Raw genomic sequence first — 16,934 nt, 5'->3', positions numbered from 1 at the left:
GGAAAACAGAATGAAAAGGACCAATATTGATCCTGGAGAAAAGAGACTTTACTATTTACTAGATATAGGAACTACAAAGGTCCACAGATCTCCCTTTGCAGTAAATTCCATTTTTTGTTATGAAAGTCATCACTAATGAAATAAATTTCTGTTCTTTTTAGAATACAAAGGAGAAAACAAAATTATGTCAACCATTTTCAGGACATTCTCCAAGATGTGATCAGTAGGAGGAGAGCTATATTTATATTTCAGAGCAATTAACAAATCAAAATATGGAGAACTTAACATGCAGCTTCCTCAGGCCGCTTGGGCAACCTGCTGTGGTTCAGAGTTTGGGTTCCTGAATTAAGACAAACCAGGTTTGAATACCGAGTTTGTTACTGAGCTGAGTAACCTCGCACAAATTTCTCATCTGCAAAATGGCACCTTCCTTAAGGATGTGTTTGCCAAGAGTAAATGAGATCACTGATGAAAAGTGTCTCTAATAAAAGCAGGCTGTTATTTTCTGAGGGTGGTACCCAAGAATCTACACTAATGGTGTCTGCCATGATTCTGGACAATCTGAGAACCACACTTCCCTAAGGCCTGAAAGTACTTTTACTTTCAAAGTACTTTTACTGTTAAATAAAAAACAGTGCAGGAGTGGCTGAAAACTATAGAACACTTGACACAAAGAAATGGAAAAACAGTCCATGCTCATGGATTAGAATAACAAATATTGTTAAATTGTCTATACTTCCCAGAGCAATGTATACATTCAATGCAATCCTTGTCAAAATACCATCAACATTTTTTATAGAGCTGGAACAAATAATTCTAAATTTGTATGGAACCAGAAAAGACCCAGAATAGCCAGAGGAGTGCAGAAACAAAAAACCAAAGCTGGTGGCATCATAATTCCAGACTTCAAATTATATTATAGAGCTGTGATCATCAAGACAGTATGGTACTGGCACAAAAACAGACACATACATCTATGGTACAGATGGTACAGAAGAGAGAATCCAGAAATGAACCCTCAATGCTATGGTCAACTAATCTTTGACAAAGCAGGAGAGAATATCCAATGGAAAAAAAAAAAAAAAAGACAACAAATGGTGTTGGGAAAGTTGGACAGACCTGCAGAAGAACGAAATTGGACTATTTTCTTTTATCACACAAAAATAGACTCAAAATGGATGAAAGACTAAATGTGAGACAGGAATCCATCAAAATCCTAGAGGAGAACATAGGCAGTGACCTCTCTGACCTAAGCCACAGCAACTTCTAGCAAGACACGTCTCCAAAGGCAAGAGAAACAAAAGCAAAAACGAACTATTGGGACTTCATCAAGATAAAAAGTTGCTGCACAGCTAAGGAAACAGTCAACAAAACCAAAAGACAACCTACAGAATGGGAGAAGATATTTGCAAATGTTTTATCAGATAAGCGGTTAGCATCCAAAATCTATCAAGAACTTAACAAACTCAACACCTAAAAAAATTAATAATAATCCAGTCAAGAAATGGGCAGAAGACCTGAACAGATATTTCAGAGAAGACATACAAATGGCTAACAGACACATGATAAAATGCTCCACATTATTTGCCATCAGGGAAGTACAAATCAAAACAATGAGATACCACCTCACACCAGTCAGAATGGATAAAAAATAACAAGTCAGGAAACAACAAATGTTGGTGAGAAAGGGGAACCTTCTTACTCTGCTGGCGGGAATGCAAGCTGGTATAGCTACAATGGAAAACAGTGTGGAGGTTCCTTAAAAAGTTAAAAATAGAGATACCCTACAACCCAGCAATTGTACTACTAGATATTTACCCTAAAGATACAAATGCAGTTATCCAAATGGGCACCTGCACCCCAATGATTATAGCAGCAATGTCCACAATAGCCAAACTGTGGAAAGAGCCCAAGCTCTTAACCATAGGAAACAAACTGAAGGTTGCTAGAGGGGAGAAGGGGTTGGGGGACGAGGTAACTGGGTGATGGGCATTAAGGAGGGCAAGTGTTGTGATGAGCACTGGGTGTTCTTTACAACTGATACAACCTGAACTCTATCTCTGAAACTTATAATACACTATATGTTAATTAACTGAATTAAAATAAAACAAAATAAAATAAAAACAGTACAAGAGTGAACAGACACCCCCTGAGGTCTATGGGCATGGCCTGAGACAACTGTCATACATCAGAAACAATTTTTTTTTAAAAGATTTATTTAGGGACGCTTGGGTGGCTCAGCGGTTGAGCATCTGCCTTCAGCTCAGGGCATGATCCCAGGATCTAGTATTGAGTCCCACATTGGGCTCCCTGGGAGGAACCTGCTTCTCCCTCTACCTGTGTCTCTGCCCACCCCAGCCCCGCGCTCTCTCTCTGCCCCCTGCCCCCGTGTGTATCTCTCATGAATAAATAGATGTATCTATTTATTTTAGAGAGAGAGAGAGAGCAGCTGCACATGTACACACCCACAAGCATGGGGGTAGAGCACAGAGTCTTAAGCAGACTCTGCTATCTCGTGACCCTGAGATCACAACCTGAACCAAGAGTCAGACACTTAACCAACTGTGCCACCCAGGTGCCTCCAAAAACAACTAATTTTATCTGAAGAATTCAAGTGACTTTTCGTTCTATTTCATAATATAGCTATATTTATTATAACTGCAAGTAATATAAGATAGCAGAATGTGCATTTCTCAAATATGGAATATTCACAAGATAAATGTTCTGAAACAAACAAAAATAAATCTGAACCAACAGAACTGAAATCACACTAAGTCTGTTTTTTCATTATAATGGGGTAAACTAGAAAATCAGTAAGGATATTTTGAACTATTTCTATAAATATAGAAAGGTATTAGAAAGTCCCCAATATGGGACTAAACACACTTCTAGATAATCTGTGGGTCAAAAAGGAAGTCTTAACGGAAATTAGAAAACATTTCCTACTGAATGAAAACAGAATTGCAAATATTAAAATCTGTGGGGTGCAGTTAAACTCATGCTTAAAGATAACTAACTTTATTACAGTAAATGCTTGTGTTGAAATAAAGGAAAGGCCTCAAATCAATAATCTCAGTTTGCATCTTAAGAAACTAAAAAGGAAAAAGCAAATTAAAACCAAACCTTGCAGAAGTGAGATAATGTAAAAACAGGAACAGAAATCAAGGAACTTGAAAACAGAAAAACAACAGAAAATGAATACAAAGGCTCGTTATTTGAAAAGGTGGATAAAACTGATAAAGCTCTAACCACACTTACCAAACATAAAAGGCTAAAAATAAATGATCAATATTAGAAATGAAAAAGGAGCTATCACTACATTCCCTGCAGACATTAACATTATAATAACGGAATACTTCAAATGATTCTATACCAGAAATTCGACAACATATTTAAAATGGACCAATTCCTTGAAAAACAAATTACCAAACCCATTCAAGAAGGAACAGGTAACCTAAATAGTCTAACATCTACTCAAAAACTTGAATTCAAAGTTCAAACCTCTCTAACAAAGAAAACTTCAGGCTCAGAAGAGTTTACTGAAGAATTTTACCAAATATTTCAGGAAGAAATAATACAAATTTTACAAATCCCTTTTAGAAAATAGAAGACAATAAAATAATCCCCAACTCATTCTATGAAGTCAGTATTATCCCGAACCAAAACCAAAGACATTTATAACAAAAGAAAAGTACAGGCCTATATCCTCATGAACACAGATGTAAAAATCCTCAACAAAAAAATTTAGCAAATTGAACCTAGCAATATATAAAGAATGGCATCAACATGAGGAATGTAAGGCTGGTTCAAAATTTGAAAATTGCTGCTTCACCATAGTAATGCACTAAAAATGAAAAGCGGTGAATTACCTCACTAGATACAAAAAATCATTTGACAAAATTTAATGCATCTTATTGATAAAAATGCTCAGAAAACTAGGAAGAGAATTTCCTTAACCAACAAAGGACATCTACAAAAAACCTACAGCTAACATCATATTTTATGATTAAACACTGGATGTTTTTCCCTTAAGTTCAGGAACAAGGTGGGGATGTTCACTGGGATCACTCCTATTCCATTATTTTCCTGGACGCTCTGCCAGTGCAATAAAAATAATTTGGAAAGGAAGACATAAAACTGTCTCTGTTTACATACGACTTAACTATCTGCTTAGAAAATCCCATGGAATTTACAACAAAACCTCCTATAACTAATAAACTTAGCAAGGTTGCAGAATCCATATGTAAAACCACAGAACTTTTAGAAAAAAACAGGAGAAAAAAAAAAAAGAAGAAGAAAACAGGAGAAAATCTTCGCGACTTCAAAGTAGGTGGAATTCCTAGACATAGTATCAAAAACAGGATCCATAAGACAAAAAAATTAATAAATTAGACTTTATAAAAATTAAAAAATTTTGCTCTGTAAAGACAAGAGAATGAAAAGACAAAAAGAGAGAGAGAGGGGATCCCTGGGTGGCGCAGTGGTTTGGCGCCTGCCTTTGGCCCAGGGCCCGATCCTGAAGACCCGGGATCGAATCCCACGTCGGGCTCCTGGTGCATGGAGCCTGCTTCTCCCTCTGCCTGTGTCTCTGCCTCTCTCTCTCTCTCTGTGTGACTATCATAAATAAATAAAAATTAAAAAAAAAAAAAAGAGAGAGAGAGAGAGAGAATGAAAAAGACAAGCCATATCCTGGGAGAAAAGTATTAGCCAATTATGCTTCTCACAAAAGACTTGTAATAACCAGAATATATTTTTAACATAACTCAACAAGAAGAGGGGGCACCTGGGTGGCTCAGTGGTTGAGTCTTTGGCTCAGGTCGTGACCTGGGGTCCTGGGATCCAGTCCCGCATCAGGCTCCCTGCAGGGAGCCTACTTCTCCCTCTGCCTATGTCTCTGCCTCTCTCTCTCTCTCTGTCTCTCATGAATAAATAAATAAAATATTTAAAAAAAGGGTATCCCTGGGTGGCTCAGCAGTTTAGCACCTGCCTTTGGCCCAGGGCATGATCCTGGAGTCCCAGGATCGAGTCTCACATCAGGCTCCTGGCATGGAGCCTGCTTTTCCCTCTGTCAGTGTCTCTGCCTCTCTCTCTCTCTCTCTCTCTATGTCTATCATGAATAAATAAATAAAAATCTTAAAAAAAAGATCTTAAAAAAAAATCCTCAACAAGAACACAATCAATTTAAAAGGACAAAAGATCGTGAATAGACTCTTCACCAAAAAGAGAAATAATAAGTAACCATAGAAAAAGATATTCAAAATCATTAATCATTACATAAATACAAATTAAAACCTTAATGAAATAGCATGCACCTATCTGTATAGTCAAAATTTTATTTTTTTAATATTTTATTTATTTATTTGACAGAGAGAGAGCACACAGGAGAGCAAGCCCATGCACACAAGCAGGGAAGTGGGAGAGGGAGAAGCAGACCCCCTGCTGAGCAGAGAGCCTGATGCTGGTGCTGGGCTGGATCCCAGAACCCTGGAATCATGACCCAGGTCAAAGGCAGATGCTTAACTGACTAAGCCACCCAGGTACTCCATTAAAATTTTATTTTAAATGGCAATAACAAGTGCTGATAAGATGCAAAACAAGTAGAATTCTCATAAACTGCTGGTAAGAATGCAAAATGGTACAGCCACTTTGAGAAAGTTTGCAATTTCTTATAAAGTTAAATATACACCTACTGTAAGATCCCAGCAATCCTACACCTAATCATACTAGATAATTATGCCTAATCTACCCAAGAAAAGTATTCACATGGAAAACTATACACAAAGGTTTATGATTTATTATTTATAACTGTTTTCTAAAACTGGAAACAACTCAGATGTTCTTCAATTAGTGAATGGCAAATAAACTTTCATGCATTTCTGCTATGGAGTATACAGGATATTACTCAGCAATATAAAGGAATGAACTACTGATACATGCAATAACTTGGATGAATCTCAAATGCATTATGCTAAAGAAGGCAGTGTCAAAATGCTACCTACTGTATGCTTCCCTTTATATTGCATTCTAGAAAAGCAAAGTCAATGGTGACAAAGAACTGATCAGTGGTTGCTAGGAATCTGGTATAGAGGGAAGGCGCTATAGAGGGTTAGCACAAGGGAGTCTATCAGGAGTGATGGAACTTTCTGTTTCTTGATTGTGGTGGTGGTTACACAACTACACATTCCTCAAAATTCAAAGAACTATACACTAAGGGACTCAGTTACCTTTGTGCACAGGTTAAGTGTCTGCCTTTAGCTCAGGGCGTGGTCCCAGAATCTCAGGATGGAGTCCCATCAAGCTCCCCTCAAGGAGCCTGCTTCTCCCTCTGCCTATGTCTCTGCCTGTCTCTCTGTGTCTCTCATGAATAAATAAAAATCTTAAAAAAAAAAAAACACTATACACCAAAAAGAGTGACATTTTGTGTAAATTATAAAGGAAACAACAAAACATAAGCAACTTGCCAGCTAAATACTGAAAAAATGCATCCAGTGCTATAACTAAGAGGCCTCAGAAACTGCTTCTTACATTTTGGGCAAACAGACAAGGGAAGTAAAAACTCACAGTGCTGGGGGACAGAAGAAAACAATACATGGGGAAGAGGATATTTAAAATGTGAGGAACTGCAGGGACAAACATGGAAAGATATGGAAGTGCACATTCAGTGTGGCAAGGGTATAGAGTGTAGGGTGTATGGAAGGGACAGAAGAGAATAGGTGAATACCTTGTATGCTATCCGAAGGAGTGTTGACTTTATTAGCAAAGAGGAGCCAAACGAATCTTTATGTGCAGGAGTGACACGATCCTATGTCTTACCACTAGTATAGCCATGTGGATAAGGAGAAGGGGGAGAAAATAAATGCAGGGAGATGAAAGAAGAGGAACTTACAAAACTTTGGGGGAAAGATAAGAATTAGTTGGGCAGTGACAAAGAAAGGATGAGTGCAGGCAGGCCAGGTGGCTCAGCAGTTTAGCGCCGCCTTCAGCCCAGGGCATGATCCTGGAGACCTGGAATCAAGTCCCACGTCGGGCTCCATGCATGGAGCCTGCTTCTCCCTCTGCCTGTGTCTCTGCCTCTATTTCTCTCATGAATAAATAAATGAAATCTTAAAAAAAAAAAAGAAAGGATGAATGCAAGTGACACATCAGAGAGCCATATTATAAACAGAGATAACTGAATAATGTGAGGCATGAGAAATGGATAGGCCATGTCTCAGTAAGGTTTCTCAGTCAGCTAGGAAAAATAGGAGAAAAAGCAGGTCTAAATATGAGGCATCTGACAAGCTGTATTTATAACTGGCTGAGTTTGAGATGCCTGCAGGACATGCATGTGAAATGAGTATGAGGCAGCTGCTAATACAGGCTGCGTGATCATTTGGAAACTTGGTGCTATTTTCTCTTAGACTCCCAACATGGGTTTCTGGACTCAACTCACAGAGGAACCAAATACTGACCAGGGCTAAACTGGCCACTAGATCACTAAGGAACAACCTGGACAATGATGACCAGAAGTGAGTCCTGCAACTTGACTCTTGACAGATAGAGAGACAACAGCTCTGGGTGCTATGGGAGGGCAAGAATAGCTGGTTCAGAGAACTCATGCTTAAATGAGTTGTGGGTGCCTAAACCATGCCATATGGAGAAAACTATAAATATATGACTGTATAGTTCTTGTGCAGAGATAAACATTTTGCATAATAGGAAAGGGGATCAGAAAAATGTTCCCTTTGACCTGGAGTTATTTTCTCTCTCTGTAATGTAATGTCTTCCCCAAGAGCTTCTGAAAAAGTAAATGTGGACTCTCAGTGAACTAGGAAAAAGAGAGGGGTCTTCCTCAACTTGATAAAGAATATCTACCAAAAGTCTGTATCATGCTTAATGGTGAGAAACTCAAAATTTTCCTACTAACATCAGGTACAAAAAAGAAATGACCCCTTCAACTACTCCTTTTATTCTCTTAAAAGATTTATTTTTACTTATTTGAGAGAGAGAGAGAGAGTGCGAGCACAAGCCGGGGGGCAGGAGGAGCAGCAGATGGAAAGGGAGAGAAAAATCTAAGCAGACTCCATGCTGAGCACAGAACCTAACACAGGGCTCAATCTCACAACCAACCCGGAGATCAGATCTGAGCCAAAACCAAAAGTTGGACACCTAATGGACTGCACCACCCAGGCACCCTCAATTACTCCTTTTCAACATCATACTAGAAGTTCTAGCTAATGCAACAAGACAAGAAAAAGCAATAAAAGGTATAAAGATTGGGAAGAAAGAAGTAAAACTGTCTTTGTGCACAGGTGACACACCTGTCTGGGCAAAGAACCCAAAAGAATTGACAAAACAAAAAAATTCATAGAACTAATAAACAATCCAGAGCAAAGTTGAGAGCTGCAAAGCTAATACACAAAAGTTCATTGCTTTCCTATATAATAGCAATGAACAAATGGAATTTGGAATTGAAAGCACAATGCCATTTACATTAGCCACCCCCAAAAATGAAATTCTCATGTATAAATCTAACAAAATATATAAAATGTCAATATGAGGAAAACTGTAAAACTCTGATAACAAAATCAAAGAACTGAATAAATGGAGGGATATTCCATTTTCATGGATAGGAAGACCCAATATTATTAAGATGTAACTCTTCCCAACTCGATCTCTAGATTCAATGCAATCCTAAACAAAATCCCAGCAAATTATTTTGTGGATATCAACAAACTGATTCTAAAGTTTATACAGAGAGACTAAAGACATAGTATAGCCAACATAATATTAAAGAAGAACAAGATTGAAGGAATGACTTCAAGACTTACTAAAAAACTACAGACATCAAAATAAAATGATACTGGTGAAAAGAACTGACAAATAGATCAATGGAACAGAAGAGAGAGCCCAGAAACAGACCCATGTAATATAGCCAATTTCTCTTTGACAAAGGAGCAGGGGTAAATGCAATGAAGCAAAAACAGTCTTTTCAACAAATAGTGCAGGAACAACTGGATTTAGGCATGCAAAAAAAAAAAAAAAAAAAGAATCTAGATACAGATCTTACATTCTTCATAAAAATTAACTCAAAATGGACTATTGACCTAAATGTAAAACATAAAACTATAAAACTTCTAGACAATAACATAGGAGAAAACTCAGATGACTTTGGGTATGACATAACAACAAAAACATGATCCATTAAAGAAAAATGTGATGGGCTGGACTTTATTAAAATGAAAAAACTTTTGCTTTGCAAAAGACAATATAAAAGAGAATGAGAAGACAAGCCACAGACTGGGAGAAAATATGTGCAAAAGACACATTTGATAAAAAAAAAAATTATTATCCAAAATATAAAAAGAACTCTTAAAACTCAACAAAAAAAATCCAATTTTAAAAATGGGCAAAAGACACCTTAGCAAAAATATTCAGATGGCAAGTAAGTATATGAAAAGATGCTCCATGTCATATGCTATCAAAGAATACATATTAAACAAGATACCACTACATACCTATTAGAATGGCCAAAATCCAGAACACTGACAACACCAAATGCTGGTGAGCATGTGGAACAGACATTCTCATTCATTGCTAGTGGGAATGCAAAATAGCATAGCCACTCTGGAAGACAGTTTGGCAGTTTCTCACAGAACTAAACATATTCTTACCATATGATCCAGCAACTGCAATCCTTGGTATTTATCCAAAGTTCCTGAAAACTTATGTCCATACAAAAACTTGCACATGGAAATTTACAGCAGTTTTAATCATAACTGCCAAAAATTGGAAGCAACCAAGATGTCCTTCTTCAAAATGGATAAACTGTGGTACATCCAGACAATGGAATATTTATTCAGCACTAAAAAGAGCTATCAAACAACAAAAGATATGGAGGAAACTTTTTTTTTTGATATGGAGGAAACTTAAGTGCACATTACTAAGTAAAAGAAGCCAAACTGAAATGGCTATATACCATATGATTTCAACTATATGACACTCTGGAAAAGGCAAAACTATGAAGACAGTAAAAAGTTGTTGGGGGTGGAGTGGATAGGCGCCCAGGTGGTGCAGTCAGTTGAATGTCTGACTCTTGGTTTCGGCTCAGGTCATGCTCTCAGGGTCATGGGACTGAGCCTTGCATCGGGCTCTATGCTCTGTGTGGAGCCTGCTTGAAATTCTCTCTCCCTCTTCCTTTGTCCCTCCCATTTGTGTACACTTGTGCTGTCTCTAAAATCAATCAATAATCAATCAATCTTTACCCCAAAAAAAGTTGCTGGGAGGAGGAGATGAGCTAAATAGGTAGAGCACAGAATATTTTTAGTGCACTTAAAACACTCTGTATGATACCATAACGATGGATAAATGTCCACAGAAGGTACAACACTAAAAGTGAACCCTAGTGTAAACTATGGATTTTGAGAGATTCTGATGTGTCGATGTGGGTTCACTGTAACAGATGTGAGTGATGCTGATAGTGGGAGAGAATATGCATGGGGGGGGGGAAGAGGTATATATGGGTAATCAGTGTCTTTTCCCCTCAATTTTGTGCTATGAACTAAAACTGCTCTCAAAAAGTTAAGTCTTCATAAAAGAAAATCAAATAAATGAAGGCATTTTCTTTAGACATGTACTCCCTTTTCTTTTCTTTTTTTTTTTTTTTGTACTTCCTTTTCTTACCATGATTCTCAGCTCTAATGTACTTGTTCCTCATCTCCTGCTGCTGATACACATAGGTCCTCCAAGTCTGGAACATCAGGTTGTACAAGTAATATCTGAGGAAGGAAAAAAATGACATTTCTTTCTTTACTTATTTTCTAAAGTTTATTTATTTATAATATCTACACCCAACATGGGACTTGAACTCACAACCCTGAGATGATGAGTCCCATGCTCCACAGACTGAGCCAGCCAGGTGCGCCAAATGGCATTTCTTTAAACAAAAAAACTCCTTTTTTTTTTTTTGACAAGATTTTATTTATTTATTCATGAGAGACACAGAGAGAGAGGCAGAGACACAGGGAGAGGGAGAAGCAGGCTCCATGCAGGGAGCCAGATGCGGGACTCGATCCTGGGACTCTAGGATCACGCCCTGGGCCAAAGGCAGGCGCTAAACCACTGAGCCACTCAGGGATCCCCTAAACTAAAAAACTCCTAATTCAATATACCTAGTCCATTCTGTACTCAGAAATTAACATGGATGCTTCTGATACAAAAAAGCCATATCTATATCTGAAGCTAAAATTCTATTTCCCATAGTCACAGTGAAACCTACTCTCCTTGATGGAGAGTTATTCTCACCTTACAGTATCACTGAGGAAAAATAGCTTGAATTATCTGATAATAACTTCACCTTCAGCATTCACAAAGCTGTGACAGTCATATCTTTATCATCTTAATTATCCATATTATGTAAAACATCACCTCTCCTCTATGCAAAACATAGTCAATGACACTTTTCCTTTGTCTTTTCCTTGTATTGAGAAGGAAACACATTAAGATTGTCAGTCCCTCCATATTTTCTCTATCCCATTTCCTAAGACTTGATTTCATGCTCTACCGGCTTACTAGAATGATTAAACATTGTCTTCATTTTATCTGAAATACCCATAAATCAGAAACCCTGATCCAAAGAACCTAAATAAAGAAGTGATTATGGGGTGCCTGGGTGGCTCAGTTGGTTAAGACAGTCCATTCTGTACTCAGAAATTAACATGGATGCTTCTGATACAAAAAAGCCATATCTATACAGTCGTCTTTGGGTCAGGTCACAATCCCAGGGTCCTGGAATTGAGCCCCATGTCAGGCTCTCTACTCAGTGGGGAGCCTGCTTCTCCCCTTCCCTCTGCTTCTTGCACCCCTGCCTGTGCTCTATCAAATAAATAAAAAAAATATTTTTTAAAAAAGTGATTATGAGAGTAAGTACTATTTTTAAAAGATACAATGTCTAAGATACATTAATTTTATTTTATAAAAGATATAAAATGTGTACTTCATATAATTCCAATTTTTACTTTTACCTCTACTTATCTTTGCAAATACTAATGTTAAGTTTTAGTTTTTTTCTACTTCTATTTTCTTAATGTCCCATATTGTGCATATATTTTCTCTTATAATCAAAAAAATTTAACTTATTATTTAAAAAAAGGAATACTCAATCTTAAGAAACAAAGAATACTCTCAGGATTAGAAATTATATAGAAGTGGTAGTCAGTGAGAAAATCCTATTAAACTATTAAAATGTTATTAAAATTATTAAGATAATACTACCAAAATCCATCTATAGACTCAATATAAGCCCCATCAAGTTTCCAATGGCATTTTCTACAGAAGTAGAACAATCCTAAAACTTTCACGGACCCACAAAAGACCCTAAATATCCAAAGCAATTCTAAGAAAGAACAAAGCCAGAGGTATCATATTTCCTTTTTTTTTTTTTTAAGATTTTATTTATTTATTCATGAGAGAGAGAGAGGCAGGCAGAGACATAGGCAGAGGGAGAAGCAGGCTCCATGCAGGGAGCCCAATGTGGGACTCGATCCAGGGACCATGGGATCACGTCCTGAGCCGAAGGCAGATGCTCAACCGCTGAGACACCCAGGTGTCCCGAGGTATCATATTTCCTGATTTAAAGTTATACTGTAGGGCAGCCCTGGTGTCCCAGCGGGTTAGCGCCACCTTCAGCCTGGGGTGTGATCCTGGAGACCCGGGATCGAGTCCCATGTCAGGCTCCCTGCATGGAGCCTGCTTCTCCCTCGGCCTCTCTCTCTCTCTCTCTCTGTCATGAATAAATAAATAAAATCTTTAAAAAAAAATAAAGTTATACTGTAAAGCTATAGTAATCAAAACAGAATGGTACTGGCATAAAAGCAGGCCAATGGAACGGAATAAGCCCAAGAAATAAACCCAAGTATATATGGTCAACTAATACTTGACAAAGGCGCCAAGACTACTCAATGGAGAAATGACAATCTCTTTGATAAATAGTGCTGGGAAAATTCAATATTCACATATAAAAGAATGATACTAGCTCCCTATCTTTTTTTTTATTGGAGTTCAATTTGCCAACATATAGCATAACACCCAGTGCTCATCCCACCAAGTGCCCCTCTCAGTGCCCATCACCAAGTCACCCTAACCTCCCGCCCCCTTCCACTACCCCTGTTCATTTCCCAGAGTTAGGTGTCTCTCATGTTTTGTCACCCTCACTGATATTTTCACTCCTTTCCCTTTATTCCCTTTCACTAATTTTTATATTCCCCAAATGAATGAGACTATATAATGTTTGTCCTTTTCTGATGGACTTATTTCACTCACTAGCTTCCTATCTTAAACCATTCACAAGATGTACCTTGCAATAGATTAAAGACTTACATATACCTGAAACCATGAAACTCCTAAAAGAAAATACCAGAAAAGAGCTCCTTCACATAGGTCTTAGCAATGTTTTTTTTGATATGACACCTAAAGCAAAAGCAATGAAATAAAACATAAACAAGACTATATCAAACCAAAAAAAACTTATGCACAGCAAAAGAAACAATCAACAAAATGAAAAAGAAAACCTATGGAATGGGAAAAATATTTGCAGACCATATATTTGATAAAGGGTTAATATCCAAAATATATTAAAAACACATACAACTCAATAGCAATCCTCCCCAATAGTCCAAATAAAAAATGGGCAAAGAATCTGAATAGATATTTTTCCAAATAAGATACATGAAAGGCCAACAGGTTCATCAAAAGATGCTCAACCTCATTATGTCATTAGGGAAATACAAATCAAAATCACAATGAGCTATCATCACACACATCTCACACAATGACCATCAGAAAGAAGAGATAACAAATGCTGGTGTCAAAGTGGAGAAAAGGGATTCTTGTGCACTCTTGGTGGGACTGTCAATTGCCATAGCCACTAGGGAAAACAGTATGGAGGATCCACAAAAAATTAAAAATAGAACTACCACTTGATCCAGCAATTTCACTTCTGGGAATATATCCAATGGAAATGAAAAGACTAACTCAAAAAGATATCTGCACCACCATGTGCACAGCAGCATTATTTATAATAGCCAAGACACAGAAACAATCTTAAGTGTCCATGGATGAGTGAACAGATAAAGTTATTGTGTGTGTGTGTGTGTGTGTGTGTGTGTGTATAAAATGGAATAAAAAGTAATTTTGCCAAGTGTGACAACATGGACAAACATTGAGGGCATTATGCTGTGTAAGTCAGACAAAGACAAGTACTATAAGATCTCACTTATATGTGGATCTAAAAGCAAACACAATAAACTCATAGAAAAAGATCAGATTTGTGGTTACCTGAGGGAGCCATGGGAAGGTAGGAGGAGAGGGAATTGGAGGAAAGTGGTCAAAAGGTACAAACTTCTAATTATAAAATAGGTAAGTACTGGAGATGAAATGTACAACATGACGACTATAGTTACCATCGCTGTATGAAATATATGGAAGTTGTTAAGAGAATAAATCCTGGGATCCCTGGGTGGCGCAGCGGTTTGGCGCCTGCCTTTGGCCCAGGGTGCGAACCTGGAGACCTGGGATCGAATCCCATGTCAGGCTCCCGGTGCATGGAGCCTGCTTCTCCCTCTGCCTGTGTCTCTGCCTCTCTCTCTCTCTCTATCATAAATAAATAAAAATTTAAAAAAAAGAGAGAATAAATCCTAAGACTTTCCATTATAACTTAAAAAAGCTTTTTTTTTTAAAGTAAGAGAGAGAACACATGAGTGGGGGAGGGGCAGAGGGAGAGGGATAGACTCCCTGTTGAGTGGGGAGCACAATGCCAGCCGGATCCGCTACCCTGAGATCATGACATCAGCTGAAGTCAGACACTCAACTAACTGTGCACCCAGGCACCCCAGCTTTTTTCTCTTTATGTCAGTTCTTTTTATTAAATCTGTATGAGATGATGGATAACTAAATTTATTGTGATAATCATTTCACAATATATGTAAATCAAACCTTTATGCTGTACACCTGAAACTCATTCAGTGATGTATGTCAACTATATCTCAATAAAATCTCTGGACAAAAAACTTTCCCCCTTCTGACCAGAAACATGCCAACAAATAACTATTTGATCATGTGTAGCAGTAAAATTAAAGTAATAGAACATGAAACCTGACCTGTAGTGACAGTCGGCTCGAACACAGAGTTTCCACTCTCGCTGGAAAACCCACCACTCTTCTTTCCATTCTTCAAAGACTTTCCGTAGTATTCTTTGCTTATAGTAAAATCTTTGGCAAAGAACAAAATTCAGAGAGATCCATGATGATGTGGGAACGGATATTTATTCCCCAATTAGTTTCATACTGCCAATACTTTTCTCATAGAAAAGTGTGGCTCATTCTCTGACAACACCAGAATAAAAGAAGTTATTTTCCAGATCAAAATCTTAGAACTACTTAAACTAGAAACAAAGCTAAAAAATATTATACTACAGATTTCTACCAATTAAAGAGGTTAAAGTAGAATAAAAATCTGACTTTTCAAATACCATAAATGAGTTGAAAATTATTCTCAAGGTTTTTTTTCCTTCATCAGACTAAAACATTTTTGATTAGTAAAAAGCGGTAGTAGCTATACACATTTACATATACAGGAGATTAAAAGTTATAAGCAAATACCTAATGGTATTCTTAGTACTTACAGGAACAAAGTATAGCAGTTTAACTGAAATCTGGCCAGAGAAGTTATGAAAACAGCAAAATATAGGTAGAAGAAATAAAGAGGAGGCTAAAGGCAATAAGAAAGAGAAAAAGAGAGCAATGGCAGATTGTGTGGATGCTAACAGGTGCTATCAAGGTGACAGATAATTTGAACTCTGTTGCCTGCCCCTCACTTTGAATTTCTTTTCATGGTTCTGCAGGTTACTAACATGTCCTTCCTCCTTACCACTCGTGGTAAGGAGACTACCTAGCAAAAATAAACATAGGGAAATTCACTTCACTATTGTTCATAATAAAAAAAAGAGAGGGGATCCCTGGGTGGCGCAGCGGTTTGGCGCCTGCCTTTGGCCCAGGGCGCGATCCTGGAGACCCGGGATCGAATCCCACATTGGGCTCCCGGTGCATGGAGCCTGCTTCTCCCTCTGCCTGTGTCTCTGCGCCTCTCTCTCTCTCTGTGACTATCATAAATAAATAAAAATTTTTAAAAAAATTTTTTTAAATAAATAAATAAAAAATAAAAAAATAAATAGAGAGAGAGAGAGAGAGAAAATTACAACAAATGTCCCTCAACGGGAGATAGGTTAAATTCAATCAATGTTGCCGAGTCATTGTTAATGAAGTAGACCTAAGGATACTGAAATGGAGAGCTGTTCCAGAGAAGTTGTTAGGTGAAAAGATAAAGCTACCTCATAGTATGTATGACACCATTTTTTAAAATTAATTCTTTTTGTACTTCCAGGACCCATATGTTGGAATCAATATAATACATACCAAATTTTTAAAAATACATACCAAATTAACATATATTTATATATAATATATACATACATATTTGTATACATAGATAAAAATCATATATATGGATATATGCATGCACTGTGTGTACATCTACAAATCATATTATACATATTGCCTGAAAAGGTTTCTAGTATACCAAACTATTAACAGTGGTTATCATTCAGGGAGAGATTGTAGGAGACTGGTGTTTCCTATTACACGTATCTATAGTTTGAAAAATTTTTAAACAACTTTGTTCATGATTTTTAAAATTTTAATGGAAAAGAATCACTTCCATTCACACAGGTACTTCCTTCTACCATCTACCACTATCCATTTACCTCCTTCTCTTCCCCCAACCCCATTAAAATAACATCTATATTACATTTTTTAATTTTATTTTATTTTTGATTTATGATAGTCACAGAGAGAGAGAGAGGCAGAGACACAGGCAGAGGGAGAAGCAGGCTCCATGCAGGG

At 37.4% G+C, this 16,934-nt stretch overlaps 1 protein-coding gene across 8 annotated transcripts in view; it reads right to left on the bottom strand.

Moving 5' to 3' along the window:
• The window catches only part of SFI1 (SFI1 centrin binding protein), a 98,868-nt gene that overhangs the window by 52,726 nt on the left and 29,208 nt on the right, over nucleotides 1–16,934 (bottom strand). For 7 of the 8 annotated variants that reach the window (XM_077874387.1, XM_077874388.1, XM_077874386.1 and 4 more), the window contains 2 exons: nucleotides 15,135–15,245; nucleotides 10,663–10,757 (listed from right to left, as the gene is read on the bottom strand). In XM_077874387.1, the coding sequence (XP_077730513.1) occupies nucleotides 10,663–10,757; nucleotides 15,135–15,245 (206 nt within the window). Of the gene's footprint in view, nucleotides 1–10,662; nucleotides 10,758–15,134; nucleotides 15,246–16,934 lie in introns of those variants that run through there. The other variant, XM_077874394.1, reaches the window with a different exon arrangement.

This window comes from Canis aureus, chromosome 27 (assembly GCF_053574225.1).
Source record: "Canis aureus isolate CA01 chromosome 27, VMU_Caureus_v.1.0, whole genome shotgun sequence".
Classification (NCBI taxonomy): domain Eukaryota; kingdom Metazoa; phylum Chordata; class Mammalia; order Carnivora; family Canidae; genus Canis; species Canis aureus.
This window is presented reverse-complemented; position numbering and strand designations above follow the sequence as displayed.